This window comes from Cyprinus carpio, chromosome B5, assembly GCF_018340385.1.
Source record: "Cyprinus carpio isolate SPL01 chromosome B5, ASM1834038v1, whole genome shotgun sequence".
NCBI lineage: Eukaryota > Metazoa > Chordata > Actinopteri > Cypriniformes > Cyprinidae > Cyprinus > Cyprinus carpio.
In genome coordinates, this window is record NC_056601.1 from 18,022,104 (window position 1) to 18,037,348 (window position 15,245).

General features: G+C 37.5%; 2 protein-coding genes across 4 annotated transcripts; both read left to right on the forward strand.

Annotated features, from left to right (window-relative positions):
- Window positions 1–671: 671 nt before the first annotated feature.
- ankrd31 (ankyrin repeat domain 31) lies at window positions 672–9,979 on the forward strand. Of its 3 annotated transcripts, none has more exons than XM_042724650.1 (18): window positions 672–867; window positions 973–1,040; window positions 1,154–1,221; window positions 1,321–1,361; window positions 1,450–1,505; window positions 2,580–2,759; window positions 2,977–3,119; window positions 3,231–3,369; window positions 4,004–4,080; window positions 4,187–4,334; window positions 5,854–5,939; window positions 6,027–7,581; window positions 7,660–7,815; window positions 7,896–8,038; window positions 8,430–8,628; window positions 8,991–9,157; window positions 9,318–9,432; window positions 9,620–9,979. In XM_042724650.1, exons 1-18 carry the CDS (start codon window positions 791–793, stop codon window positions 9,754–9,756), a joined length of 3,555 nt encoding a protein of 1,184 aa, XP_042580584.1. In that variant the 5' UTR covers window positions 672–790; the 3' UTR covers window positions 9,757–9,979. The 3 variants fall into 3 exon arrangements, with proteins under 3 accessions (XP_042580584.1, XP_042580585.1, XP_042580586.1); XM_042724651.1 differs by having other exon boundaries at window positions 9,321–9,432; XM_042724652.1 differs by lacking the exons at window positions 5,854–5,939; window positions 6,027–7,581; window positions 7,660–7,815; ... (3 more) ...; window positions 9,318–9,432; window positions 9,620–9,979 and adding an exon at window positions 5,128–5,505.
- A 138-nt stretch (window positions 9,980–10,117) lies between these two features.
- On the forward strand, window positions 10,118–12,380 carry gcnt4a (glucosaminyl (N-acetyl) transferase 4a). Its single transcript, XM_019084812.2, has 3 exons — window positions 10,118–10,270; window positions 10,616–10,683; window positions 10,805–12,380. Exon 3 carries the CDS (start codon window positions 10,806–10,808, stop codon window positions 12,093–12,095), a length of 1,290 nt encoding a protein of 429 aa, XP_018940357.1. The 5' UTR covers window positions 10,118–10,270; window positions 10,616–10,683; window position 10,805; the 3' UTR covers window positions 12,096–12,380.
- The last annotated feature ends 2,865 nt before the right edge of the window (window positions 12,381–15,245 follow it).

A 15,245-nucleotide genomic window follows, 5' to 3' on the forward strand; every position in this document is an offset into this window, starting at 1 on the left:
TTATCCTACCGTTAATTAATCTTGGTTAACCTTTTTTAATCAATGACAATTATCTGATCTAATGTAGGTTTTGTTTCATGGAACATCTATGAATGACTAAAAAATAAAATAAAATTAATCAGTAAGTATATCGATGTTTGGCCTGCCAATACAATATGACGTTTTCATTATATTACAAGCGTTTTGTATACAGCTGCATTTCAGATCTCTGTACTGTATAAACTGATTTATATAACAGTACTGATCATCGTGTGTGTGTTTGGTGTGATGTAGTTGAGTGTTTCTCGTGATACATTCTTCTCAGAACTAAATTTGCAAGAATTTTGACTCATTAAAAAAAAAGTTAAAGTATTTGTTGGTGTCATTGTAGAAATGTCCTGTTTATATATGTATATATTTAATGTCCGATAGCATGGGTATCAAGCAAAGAGAGAAATATCTAAACACTTTTCAAAAATACTATTTATTTTTGAAGTCATTTTTAAGAATATTATTTTAAAATCAATAATAAGATTTAATGAGTTATGAATGATTTCGAATCTCTTTATGGTCAGAAATGATAGGGTTTTATGTATATCATAGGATTAAAAAAAAAACATTAAATATCTCTTATCAAATGAGATCTTGCTGTGACCAATCAGATTGGAGCTATTAACCCAATTTGCCGCCGAGAAAAAAAAACTTAAATTTTAACGCAACTCCGTAGCAACAGTGTTTGAATATTACCAAAGTAACGAGACATCGCGCGTTTATTACGTGACGTGTGTCGTATTGTTCAGTGCAAACAAATATGTATTTAGAGCAGGAGGAGAGCATCGCGACGGACGACGACAGCAGCGAGGCCGACCACAGCTTTTACCTCAACAGGTCAGCTGATAACGGCTAACCTTTCCGTCCCTGTATTCTGCCCAGTTAAATGTAGCGAAAGTGATAGATTTACAATGATAACGACTGGTTCGTGTATGACTGTAGGTTAATGTTGACAGAACATCAGTTGTCCACCCCCACTGTCGTCTCTCATCGTGTCCTAATTACTGAAGGTAAGATCATGTGCTGTAACGTTAGTTAGTGAGCACCACTAATTGTACTACTATTCACTGTACAGTTAACTATAACGTACAGTAGTAGCTTAACTAGTCTCTTTGTTTGACAGAGATTTCACCTCAGATTGAGCTGCAATATCCCACAGGACAGAACAGAAAGACGTCCATAACAAAACAGGTATATTACATTAGACGGCGCATGCTGAGGTCCTGATCAAATCTAAGCCTAAGCATTTCTAGGTACATTATGTGTTGAATTCTCTGTTTTATCATTACACAAACCCATGGCACCGTGGTTCCACCAATAAATCCTGCAAGGTTTGCACACCTTTTCGTACATGAAACAAATGTGCATTCAAGTGTGAAATTCACATAATAATTTGCTTTGCTCTGTGTTTATCGGTAGTGTTCAAGCTCGTATTATTGGAGAAGAAAGTTCTTCAGAAAGGGAAAACAGTGAAGGTAACGTACACAGTCTTTTAACTGTAAACAAGTTCCATAAGATCCACAAAGCATTTAGTGCCTTAACTAGATATATAGCACCTGATCCAGGCTGTTTCATGGTTTTGGAGACAGGTCTTGGGCTAATTCTTATGTAACTTCTGCCCCCTAGTGTTGAGACTCATTCCCATTCATGGCACAAACTCAATGGATGCTCCTCACCAGCAGCATGTGCAAACTTTGAGACGTTCATTGAGAATAAATGGCAAAACTTTTGGGGAAAAAACTGATCCATTGGCCACAGTGAAGAACACTCAACTACAGAATACTAAAAACAGGTCAATCAGGATCAGGAATAAATGCACGCATTAGTATATTTCAGATTGTCAATTGCTAAAACATACAGTAGGGTCTAAAACCATACTGAATATTTGAAATTCTAAATCTTATTTAAACCTATATATAAATAAATAAAGCTTCAACATTGTGAACATTTTAAAACAAAGAAATGTTATCATGTACAATTAATTTCTAGGTAACTAATTAAAGTCCAGATGCTCTTTGGAACTTACTTTGACCTAATAATCCAATTTTCAATGTAACCGTTAAGCTGCTAGTATAATTTGTGATTTAAAAAACACTGATTCAGTCAGCTGAATACAAGCATTTTACAAGCATCATCTCAGATTTTGGATCCCACTGTATGTCACTCATTTAAATCAGCTGTTTTATACGTTGAACATTAGCTCAAAATTAGCCTGGAAAATTAATGTTATATTTACTGTTTACATTCAGGTCACTGCCTTCTAAAAGGAAGAAGAGTCCAGACACCAAAGAGTACAATAAAGAGTTCAATACACCTTTGCCTTCACATGATAAACCAAAATTAACCGCTAAGCCTTACATTAGTCCAGGCAAGTGCTCAAACCTGACCACACAAATTAAGCTCCGTGCAGTGTAGACAGGTACATTACAGCATGTGTTCTTCTTAATTTTGTACAGAATGATGAATCCATGCTAGAAATGAAACTTTCTTGATAAAAGCATATGTGCACCTTTATGAGATACACTTAAATATCAAACTCTGTTTGTTAGGTTTCAGTGGCCAAGGCATTACAGAAAGAAAATCAGGGAAAGTCCTGTCACTCAAGTCCATCCACAGACAGAATCATTTTGGAGAGACAAAGCTGCATTTAGCTGTGATGAAGGGAGACATTCAAGACGTCGAAGACTTGATCACAGTGGGTGCTTCTGTTAATGTACCGGATTATGCAGGTATGGCATGTTAGAGGATATCATAAAACATAAAATTGTTCATTACCACTATTTCATTTTATTAGAGGACACTGCATATTTCACACTTCTATTCAAATCATCCCACAAGCCTCATTTGGCACCCTAGTTATAGATCAGTGGTTGAAGTTAGCACACATGTCCACCTGATGGCATTGTGGATCAACACTTCTGAACTTAAAGGTCTATTCACTTTCAGGTTGGACTCCACTCCATGAGGCAGTGCAGAGAAACAAGTATGACATGACAGAAAGTTTACTCGAAGCTGGAGCTGAGGTAAACTGCAGAGGAGATAATGGAATTACACCTTTACATGATGCCATTCGATGTCAGTATTACAAGGTGTGTAAATTGCATACAGTGGTACTCAGATGTACTTTCAATGAACACTAATTATATAAAATACTGTACACAGACTGTGATAGTTATTATATTGAATACTTATGATTACAGATTGTAGATCTACTTCTGAAGTATGGTGCTGATCCATTATTAAAGTGTGACAGAGGGATGACTCCTATGGACATGACCACAGAAAGATCTATGTACATACTGGTGGAGAAATATCTGCAGAAGACTAAATCTAATCCAGGTCTAAACCTCTTGACATACGCAAAACAAATTTAATATACAGAGGTTGGACAAAATAATGTGAACACCTGGGAAATAGGCAATATTTCTTAATTAGGTGTTTTACCACTGTTTGCCTTGAATACAGCTTCCAACCTTAGTCTCCAGTTGAATGTTGCCCTCCTGCCAGTTGCTCTTGGAAGAAGAAATCTTCTAATCTTCTCACTAGAAATATTCACTAAAAACATTTAGCTCTTGGCCGCTAGTCTTCTTTGCTGATGTAGTCTTTCCATGCTTTGTGTACACAGTCATAATCATAAAGAATGTTGTAATTAAAAACAATTTGGCTGTTAGGGTAACAGATGCTCATATTAATTGCACATCCATGATTTGTCCTGTTTTTTGGATGTCTGACAGAGCCATTTCCCGGAGCATTTGTAATAACCACTGCTGAATACAACTTATACAACACTGATACACAAACTAGAGAATATAGCCAATGAAAAAACCCTATAATAATGGGTGTTCACATTATTTTATCCAACCCGTGTATATTTATATGCGTTCATATATATACTGTATAGCATATCTCCTAGAATACAAAACATTAAATATAAATAGTAAAAAGTGGTTTGTTTCGCTGTATTTGTAAACAGATAAAAATACACCCATCACCACTGATTCTGCAGTGAATCCAAGTATGAGCCAAAGAAACAGCCAGAACTCCATCAAAGTAAGTCAAAGATGTATTATTAGATAAAAGATCTGCTGTCACTGACTGTGGCATCATTACATGATCTGATTACTGATCAGATACTTTTGTGTCATTTAACTTTGAGGACACAAGAACTCCTCTTCAGAAATCAACAGGAACTGCTGATACAAGTGAGCATGAAAAGACCCCGCAGTCTGGTGAAGCTGAACCCATTCCTGGTCCAAGCAGTGAACAACCAAGCTGTGATCCTTCCATTCAGGCCTCTCTCCAAGGTTCTCCTCTACATTAGTCAAGGGTTGTGGGAACTAGATATGGCTCATGCAATATTTAATAACAGTAAACGTGTACATCTTGACAATCTAGTCACTGTAATGAACACACATTTACCCAACAGTGAAATACACATTCGTTAAAATTTATTTGATGTCGTATTGATCAAAGATATGGTCAGGTTAAGTTAGCCAGCTTAAATCAGAACCCTCTAAAGAATTAGTTCTTTAGAGGGTATTAAGTGTAAAATTCATCCTCATGGAGTAAGGCTTATTATTTTGAATGTGAAGGCTAATGAAATTTTTTGGTTGCAATAACATCTCATGTGATGTAAAATAACATCTTATTTTAAAATAAAATTATCGTTTATTTTGATTGGGAGCTAAATCCACAATAATTGCTAACAAAAGGAAAGTAGCTTTTTTGCACCAAGTAAGTGACAGTATCCACCTCAGCATCTCTTATATTCAGTAGGAAGTGTTAAAATGGCACATTAGCAAGCAATACAGTTATCAAATTGAGTCATGTTTTGGCCACAACTTTATTTGCTAAAATTAGTCCCTTATGTGCTTGATCCACGTATATAAGAAAATAAAACAGATTAATAACTGCACATTCATGCTGCACATGCAGACTTGTATTATACTGCTTCTGACAGTAATTGCACTATGCAACATTGTGCAACTTTGTGGAGGCACATTATTAACAGTCTTTATCATTTTTGGCTTTTATTAGATAGCACATCTAATGTGAGACTCAGTGTGAATTGGGGTGTTGTGTGTCCTCATTTCCCAGTGGAACCATCACCCCAGACTAGCACCAATGTGCTGTGTCCTGTGAGGAACCAAGAGCAGGACTTCTGTAGCCAGGGTCCCTCACTGGTTCAAGATCAGGAGAGCGTGGGATCAGACACCTCAACCTGCATAGACAGTGATGTTACAGTGGATTATATCGAAGATTATTCATCCTCACCAAAACATTGGACTCTGTGTGCTACTCAAGATTTCTCTGGTTCCTAGAGCAATAGGGATGTTTCAGCAGATTGTCAAATATCTGATAAATTAATTCAGTTGAAGTCTGACACTTAAATATTGGGTTATTTTATGTAACTTAGTACTCTTTTTTTTTTTCTTTTTTTTTCTTTTACATCATTTGAGCTGCATACTATCTGATACAAATACAAAATATACTATAAAATTAAAATGTATACATCTGGTAAATGTTAAAAATATTGGAATTTTGCCACAATTTTTTTTTTTACATAAATTACAGTACATTTGTTTGGTTGTGTTATCTGTTATTTAAATTTCATAATAGTAAATCTACTAATTTGCCTTTTTAAGATTTTAATGTGTGTCACAATGTGGTTGTTCCTTTGAGTTTCCAGAATAAAGAAATTAGATTTAAAGTTGTCTCATGAAAATGATTTTCTTTGTAAACAAAATACAACACTGAGGGTGAAAAAAAATTTTCCCTTTAGTTTTTATTCTATCTTTATTTGTTTCTATTTATTATTCTTAGGGGAGGCTGGTGAAACACTGATGAATGATGGCAGTTCAGTAGCTGAGAAGACAAGCTCAAAATCTTTCCATGACCATAGCTATGCAGTGAGTTGTTTCCTTTATACCAAATAATGACGTTGTGTGCATTGTATCCAAACCTGCTCAGCATTTTTATTTCACTGATTATTTCAGATTACTGATCTGTCAGTTCAGAGCAGAAGTGAAGATTCATATAAAGTTCCCTCAGCAAGAAAGAGGATATTGGAGGGCTGTCAACACAGTTATGGGGCTGATATTAGGAATGATAATGACTCTGCTGTGGCTAAGAAAAAGCTCAAAAGAACAAAACATGACATTCAAATTGAAAAAGAGTTTTTGGAATACTTGCTCAACTTTGATATGAACCATGTCTTTGTTGATCCTGAGAGTAAAAAAGAAGTAGATGGCCCCTTACTTCAGCAGAATGAAGATGCAAGAAAAGAACAAGAGTCAGCTCTTGGTGTTTACCAAAAGATTCCATCTGAAACTGTGTGCTGTTCTGACACCAACAACAACAGCAGTCAAGAATGCAGCAATTCTTCACTGTCCCCTCATTTAAATGAACTAATTGACTCATATGTACAAGGGACATTCAAGGAAGATGTTAATGTACATCCATCTGGAGCAATGGCTAAATCACTATTACAGAGTGAGGAACTGTTTGACTCTGGCAGTCCTGGTTCACTGTCTTTACTTATGGCCATAATCCATAATCAAGGATTAACCTGCAGTCCAGAGGATTCAGAGAAAGATGAACCATTAGAGGAATCAGACACAGCCAACAAAAAACTGCCAGATACTAAACCATCAGAAGACCCACTTATGGCCCAGTCATTGTATAGTGAGCTCCAACAACTACAGGGAACTTTGCCATCAACCAGCCTTGCCATTGAGTCTCTCCATGTGGATAGTATCACTGGCTGTTCAGAAACCTGTATAAATACACCACATAATGACTCGACACAAATCAGCATTCAAGAACTGCAATCTCCTAAAACGCTGCCCCTAAAGAAGCCAGTAAATCAGGACGGCGAAACAGGCATGATCACCATTCAAAACCAGCAGGAGGTGGTAGAGATAAAAGAGACAGCACTGAGCACTAATCAGACAAAAATGAGTAAGAGCTACAGTGAAGATGTTTGCGTGGAATGTGAAAAGCTGGAATGTGACACATTGATTTTAAATGTGACAGATCTCATTGGCGGACCTGAAGCAGAACCACATTCTTCTTGGAGGGGGGTAGTTAATGAGCCAGTGAGTGACGTTCTCAAAGACCATGCCAGTACATGTCCTGCTTCACCCACTTTTTTCTGTGACAGAGTAGATGTTAAACAGCTTGAAAATTCTCACATGGCTGATTGCATTGTTGTCGAGAATCATATAGTTAGAGATTCAGCAGATTCTGACTGCACTGTTGTGCATGAACTCTTTGGTTCTGAAGAAAGGCATAGTGAAAAGGAAGCAGAGAACACAGAGGCTACACCTGACACAGTGGCTTCAGAGAGTGTTTTGAGGCTGTTTTTACCTGAAAATTTGTGTACACAACCTTCACTGGATAACAATGAAGAAACGGCACATGATCCACAAATAGCTCAGGAAATCAAAAGGCTCCTAAACACAGGTGAACTAAAAAGGCAGAAAAAGAAATTGAAACAGAAGAAAAATCCGCTTAGACAAGGACGAAATGTCGCAGATGGATTGAATACAGGTGATTCCTTGGGGTCAATCATAAATATAATCATCACTATTCAGAACATGTTCATTTATATATTGTCCTTCTCAACAGGATCAAAGAGATGTTTTAAAATTACTCAGAGAAATCTTCACAAGCGAAATAGTGTAGGAGAAACTCAGCTTCACCGGGCGTGCATCAGAGGAGACCTGCAAATGGTCAAAGTCTTGATAGAAGCTGGAAGCAATGTTAATGTATCAGATCATGCAGGTGGGAAAATCCTTGCCTTGGTAAGTGTACATCATTTCCTTTGATCTATTTACGGCTTTCATGATGTCTTGGGTGGACAGGATGGACCGCCCTTCATGAGGCCTGTTCCAGAGGTTTTGTAGATGTGGCAGAGCAGCTCTTGGAAGCAGGGGCCGATGTCACCAGCAGAGGGCTACATGGATGGAACCCTCTGCATGATGCTGTTGCATCGGGCTCATATGAGGTTGCTTCTGTATTTCTGTTATGATATGTCCCAATTTTAAATGCCAGGTTTCCTTCCTTGTTAGTGTACTGGTTAAAGGGTCATTAACCCAAAAAAATTAATTTAAATAAGTATTTACTCAACTACATGTCATTACATGCGTTCCATACAAAGAAAATATAGTGATCAAATGCTGTCAATCTTCAAAAACGAAAAAAAAAAAATACCATAAGTGTAGTTCAAGCAACTCGTGCACTATATTCTTTTGATGCTATACTACTTGTGTTATAGCAAGAATTATGTAATTGCAGCTACAGCTCTGTTATTTCACATTCACACTAACACTCTGTACTCAAATGTAAATGCACTTTCAAAAGCAGTTAAAGTTCTGATCTTGATGTTTTATGTATAGATTGTGAGGCTTCTCCTTCAGTTTGGCTCAAGTCCTTTTGACAAGAATATCCTGGGACACAATGCGGTAGACCTCGCAGCACATGAAAGCATCAAAGAGCTGCTTTTGACATTTAAAGGACCTTTTCGTAAACCTGTCCGGACAACTGACACTTCCAAACAGGGATCCCAGCTTTTGGCTGCAGAGCACATGCAGCCAGGTAAAAATGTCTGCATGGAAGACTTTAAAAACAGTAACAAAAATTATCTCATTATTTACTCACCCTCATCTTATTCCAAACCTGTATCGTGTGTGTGTGTGTGTGTGTGTGTGAAAGTGTGCGTGTGTGTGTGTGTGTGTGTGTGTGTGTGTGTGTGTGTGTGTGGATATATTTAATGTATGTTTATTGAGTTCATTTATTCACATTCTCAACAGATCAGTGTTTTCAGTCAGCAGGAACAAGGATCGGTTTTAGTGGCAATAGCAAATTGAACTGCCTTATTAGAGATGGAATCATTCAACATGGGGATGATCATTTAGAAATGACATTTAGGGAAGGCTAATTTATAAATCATTTGTCAGATGCTGATCAAGACAAGTTGGCTTGTAGCTACGAGGCCTCTCTTTTGGAAAATGGGTCTATCAGTGATGCCAGTGGCAGAGTCTTCTTCCTCCCAGAACAATGTTTTGAATCAGTCCTGGAGAGTCAGTCCTCAGGTCCTGTCACCTCTGATTTTGCCTTTGAAAAGGTACAAGACAACTTTGTGGAATGTTAAGCTGTTATCTGCTGTTAATTCTGATGCATGGCTATAACTAGAGTAATCATGAGACAAAAATACTGAATTGTGAGTTCATTACATTTATTGGTTTAGTAGTGACATTTAGTTTTTTTTTACTTTCTTATCCTAGCAGGTTATGTATCAATCCAAGTCGAGTTGTTTAAATACGGAGAAAACACCTCTGGGATCAGTACATCCCCATTCCTGCACATACAACAACAGTCCATCAAAACCTATTATAAAAGGTTTGTAGATAACTAGATATAGGACAAACCTTACTACTCCTAGTTTGTACTGAAAAGAACAAATGGAGGTTATGTTGCATAGTAATCGACTGCATGTCACAGGCGTTTTGTAAACTTGAACTAGCTTTTGAAATAACTGTCTAGTTAATACTATTTCGTTTAATAATTCATTCATTTTGTTCAACAGAGCCGCCCAAAAATGACGCTTTCATGAACATCAGATCCATTCGCTTGGTCAGCGATGAGGAGTTTTTTCCAAACCACGTGATGAACAAATACTGGGATTTCTTCGCCCAGAGTGAGGAGTGGACCTTTGAAACTTAAGAAAATCGCTCATGTAGCACAAAAGTGCCTGTTAGAGCATCAGCGAAAACCGTTCCAGTGTTAAAACCTTTAATGTTATAACTTTTATAACGTGGAAGAGTGTTATATTCTCATTGTTGTTGTTTAGAAAGTACGAATAGCCTATGTTTGAAACGTTTTTGTACAACTAAGTTTCAGTTTTTTGTAGGATGATGGTCTTGATATTAAAATGTATGTCAACACATGACCCGCTGCATTTATTTATTTTACCGAAGTTATAACCGGTATGGATCCCAGCTGTTATCAGCGCGTTTCTAAATGAGTTTGTGTGATTGAACACGCTTGTGATGCTAGGAAACGATAGAGACTTGAAGATAACGAGGTTTTGATGCGAGTGGGCGGACAGGACTTTTCCTGGCGTCCACGCCTCATGCTGCTCGAGTCAGACTGCACAAAAAAGTGAAGTCAGCAGTCCAAGAACTTACTCATCTTGAGCGGACTGACTGTACGACTCCACGCAATCTTAAAAGAAGATGTAAGTATCTTGAACTCTATTATTTAGAGATAGACGCGACATTAATTAGTATTTCCATCGCATGTTTATTACAGACAGCATAAATCCGTTGTCCGGTTACTCTTTTCTTAATTCTATATTACGTCGTTCATACATTATTTGAATTGAGTTTCGAACATACAAAAAGTAAACTCTTTTCTTTGGTTTCGGTCGAATGGAGTTTTTCTAGTAGGTTACTGTACGCTATAGTTTGTTAATCTCTGGTTCTGTGGTATTCAAACCGTGCGGCAACTTCAGCAGTATTAGCAAATCAATTCCTTTCGGAACCGAAGGTTTTACATCTGTTATTCTTCATCTGTCACACAGACATATGTTGTATTTTTGAGAAACATTTGATGGCAGTGACACAAAACAAAAGACCTGCAGCGTGCAAGGTAGGCAAGAGTCATATCGATATAACTGACTATGATACATTTTCCTGGCTGAATAGTTTTGTAGAGGATTTGAGTGGTTATGTCAGCCTTATTTGTAACACCCGTTTTACTTTGCCAACAGAATGAAAAGAAGATGTGCTGTCTTACACTGGTTAAGATGCAAGTTCTATGTGTTTGTTGTGTCATTGTTTGTCGTGCTGAAGCTGGTGTACATCAAGATTTCAATGGACAACAGTATTTACATCGAGCCCTATGGAGCTACACATAGATCACTCAGAGCTCAGCCTCTGAATGGTATTAACTGCACAGCCATTTATGAACTGGAACCGGCGGAAATTGGCAAGTCATTGGAGTTAAGACGCAAAAACATTTTGGAAGTCGATGATGGGAATATTGTTTCTTTCACTGCAGACTGCAAAAACTACATCGAACAAAGGGGTTATAATGAGGTCATTGTAACAGATGAGGAATGCAGCTTTCCAATTGCATACTCTTTAGTGGTGCACAAGAACAGCGCTATGGTGGAAAGGATTCTTCGAGCCATCTACACACCTCACAATATTTACTGCATTCATTATGACCAAAAGTCCTCAAAACAATTTATTGCAGCAATGAAGAACTTGGAAAAATGTTTTCCAAATGTCTTCATAGCCTCTAAAATTGAGTCAGTTCAGTATGCACATATTACCAGACTTAATGCAGATCTCAACTGCCTTTCAGACCTTTTGAGTTCAGAGGTCAAATGGAAGTATGTTATCAATTTGTGTGGCCAAGACTTTCCGCTCAAGTCCAATTATGAGCTGGTAACTGAGCTCAGTAAACTGAACGGTGCAAACATGCTCGAATCAAGCAGGCCCAGCAAAATGAAAAAAAAGCGATTTCAGTTTCGGTATGAATTGAAAGACGTGTCATATGAATACCATAAAATGCCAGTTAAGACAGACATTGCTAAAGACCCACCACCACATGGCATTGAGATGTTTGTTGGGAGTGCTTACTTTGTCTTGACACGTGATTTTGTGTCATATATTATGACCAATCAACTGGCAAAGGATTTTCTGCAGTGGACAGCTGACACATATTCTCCTGATGAGCACTTTTGGGCAACGATGACCAGAGTGCCTGGAGTTCCTGGAGAGATCGGGAGATCTGAGCCTGATGTTACAGACCTGAAGAGTAGGACACGTTTGGTTAAATGGAACTATCTTGAAGGCCGTTTGTATCCACAGTGCACCGGCACACACAGACGCAGTGTCTGCATCTATGGTGCGGCGGAGCTCCGTTGGCTTCTGGAGGACGGCCACTGGTTTGCAAACAAGTTTGATCCCAAAGTTGACCCTGTTGTTATTAAATGTCTTGAAGAGAAACTTGAGGAGAAGCAGCATCAACAATGCCTGAAAAGAGTGTCTTAAAATGAAGGCCGAACTTTTTGGACCGTGCTTTGGTGTAAATATGTATGTTTGCTAAATAGTCATCTTAAAACAATGCCTGTATCAATGCCAGGGATATGCTGTGTCATTTTAAAATTATTTATATAATAACCGACAATCTCTTCTGTACATTCAATATTGACCGAGTCTTTCTCCTTCTCTTATTGTTACAGTGAAACAGTCACACCTGTGTACTCAAAGGACACAGTATATTTGCTGTCTGTCAATGATGTAAATATTAAACAATAGTTTCTTACGGTCTTCAAATTTCATTGGCTGAGTGGTTTTCCATAGGTGTTGATAGAAGTTAAATTATACATAACATAAAATACTTCTCATACTGCTGTAGATTGATACACGTTCCAGACAGACTGTCTGTCAGTGTTTTATTTTTAGTTACTCTTTCTGCAGGCTAAATTGTTAAGCCATTAGGTTTATTCAGTAATAAAGCAAGTTGTTGAATCATTCACTCAGAGGATTTGTTCAAAAATGCTGTTTCATTCAGGAATGCCACTATTTCATGCAACATGGGAGATGAGTAACAGTTACACTGTGGTTAGTTTTGGTTGGTGGGGTGAAATAGACAGAGTAACTGGCAATATTGTGTTTAAAATACTAAGTAGCTTGATATTTACTTCTTGTTAATTGAACTGTTGTACAAAGAGTTTCACACTTAAATTTGTGCTGTTGGACTTTATATTAAAACAAGACTCTTGCTTGTGTGATGCAATATAATCTTTAAATATTTATAGTTCAAGTAGGCTTATGAAATACCTTAGTTTACTTTGCGCTGCTTATGTCACTAAATTAAACTGGATATCTGCATTACCTTCAAAGCCCTCATTTAACTTTAACCCAACAGCTATCTTTATATTAAGATTATTTTAATGTTTGCAGTAAGATGGTATTAAAATGTACACTTTGTTGAATCCACAGTCTGTCAACTGAGATAAACTGAGATATAGCAGTCTTTAAAGTGGAGATGCAAGACCAATAAGAAAGCCTTCATTTCTTGGCTCAACAAGTCAATGGCTGAACAAAAGCACCCAAACTTTCACTGCAACAAGACACTCAAGCGTACACACCGAGTGAATTCCCAAAAGCCACTTTTTATAACTGATATGTCCCTTAAGACATTTTAGAAACAGCCATTTTTAAAGTTTGCTCGTGAAAGACAATCCTTTCACTCTTTTGGAAACTGAATGAAAAAGTTTGATTCTAAATGATCATTTTTATTTTAAGCTACGTAGTTAGTGGCAGTGTCCTGAGTTTGCCCTGTGCCAGTCTGTCTCTGTTCGTTACCAGAGTGCTGGAAACAGAGATCTTGAACCTACTTTTCTGAAAGGTTTTCACTCTGAAGACGTAATTGTACAGCATGTTTGACCACTGAGGTAGCCAGCAGGGCTCGGTTTTCTTAATCTAAATGCAGCTTGACCAGCACATGCAGCTCTGTCGTAAGTTAACGCAACCTGGAATGTAGACGCCTGCCATTAAAACCTCTTTGGCCCTCTTAGTTTTTCTTATGTCTCAGACTCCCCAGTGATGTACTTAGTACAGAGATCCCTCTGTGTATGTTTTATTTACTTAATATCTATTACTGCTCTGCGATCAACCGTTTGAATATGACTAACCAGTTCATGGATCATGTGCAGTACAGAAAAATGACATGAACATCAACTTTACAAAAAGCCTGCCACATCCTCGGTGAGAACAGAAGCAGGGAACAGTCAAAGTCACAACATGTTTCCTGAAAGGCAGATATGAGGAAGTCTCTTCCAACAGAAAATACATTCCTCCAGAGGAATGAATAACAGTAAGTGCTAAAACTGGTTGAAAAACAGGAAACGGACAGCAGTGTCTGAGAACTGGCATGTTCCCCAGAGATAGAAGTTTTGCAAATCCTATTAGGCTGAAATCATGCCCCTCATCATATCTGCTTGTCAACATACAAATCTGCTTTGAACACTGTTAACTTATTGTAACATTGTATTTCCAGTCATGGTTGGTACTTTCAGTTCTGCCATGGAATGACTAAAACACATATACACTGAACAAGTGTATAATGAACTTTCATATAGGAAAAGAACTTATCTGTGTGGCTTTGTGGATTTTCTGTGAAAGTAAAATGTCATTTGCATGGTAACATTTGTAGTCATACTGACCCATTATATATATTCTTCTAACCATTATAATATATTCTTGAACCTTTACCACACAGGCAGAGAAAACCTGACTCGTTTCCTTTCCATGACATGGCAGTTTAACTAGCTGCAACGTTTCCACTCTCAAAAGCATTTATGTCACCACAGAGTAAATATCATCAGCCTTTGTGGATAATACCGTGGATAAAAAGACAAGCACTGAAGTGTAGCATTATTACAGTTTTATTAATAAAGTTGCTCAAAGACTTTAGAACCTAAGGTTAGGGAAGTCCAAAATGAGGGGTAATCTATTTTACTGATGTGCAGGCCACACCTCTGTGTTATTTATGCTAGTGCTATTTAAGGATGTGACATTATTAGCACAACCTTGTGTAGGTGTCCCCTCTGCCAGAAATAAACTAGTGTGAAATATAATTTACACTGCTGTACGCTGCCTTCGGTAGCCTCCTAAAGTTCCACAAAACAATCTTTACTTCAGTGTATAGGAGTTTTTATAAAAATGTTTAGTTTCTGGCAGCAAAGAGTGGGTTGCTAAATAAAAAAAGTTCATGTTGGTCAGTTCATATCTTATATTCAGCCTTTTTAATGTGCTTAAATACACTAGGCACTCGTGTTACATTCACTTTAATGTTCATTTTCAGTCAGACTAAAACAATATTTGTCTTTTTAAAATGTCATGTAAACGGTTTGGTCTCACAGATAATGTTATTGCAGCTAGGCGTTGTCCACAGTGTAAACACATTCATTAGACTACAATTGGCCTTGCCCACTCTGAAATATAAAAGTGACGCAGATTGTGCATTGACTATTGCGTGTTCAGTACCAGAGTATTAACTAAATCAATTAACTTAAAAGACAAACAGTTTCCATGAACAAGAAGTCTGAGTCTGTGCTCTTTGACCGACTCTGAACAATGTTGTCATAACCATTATTACATCTATAATCATGCCCATTGTGGACTTGGTGATGG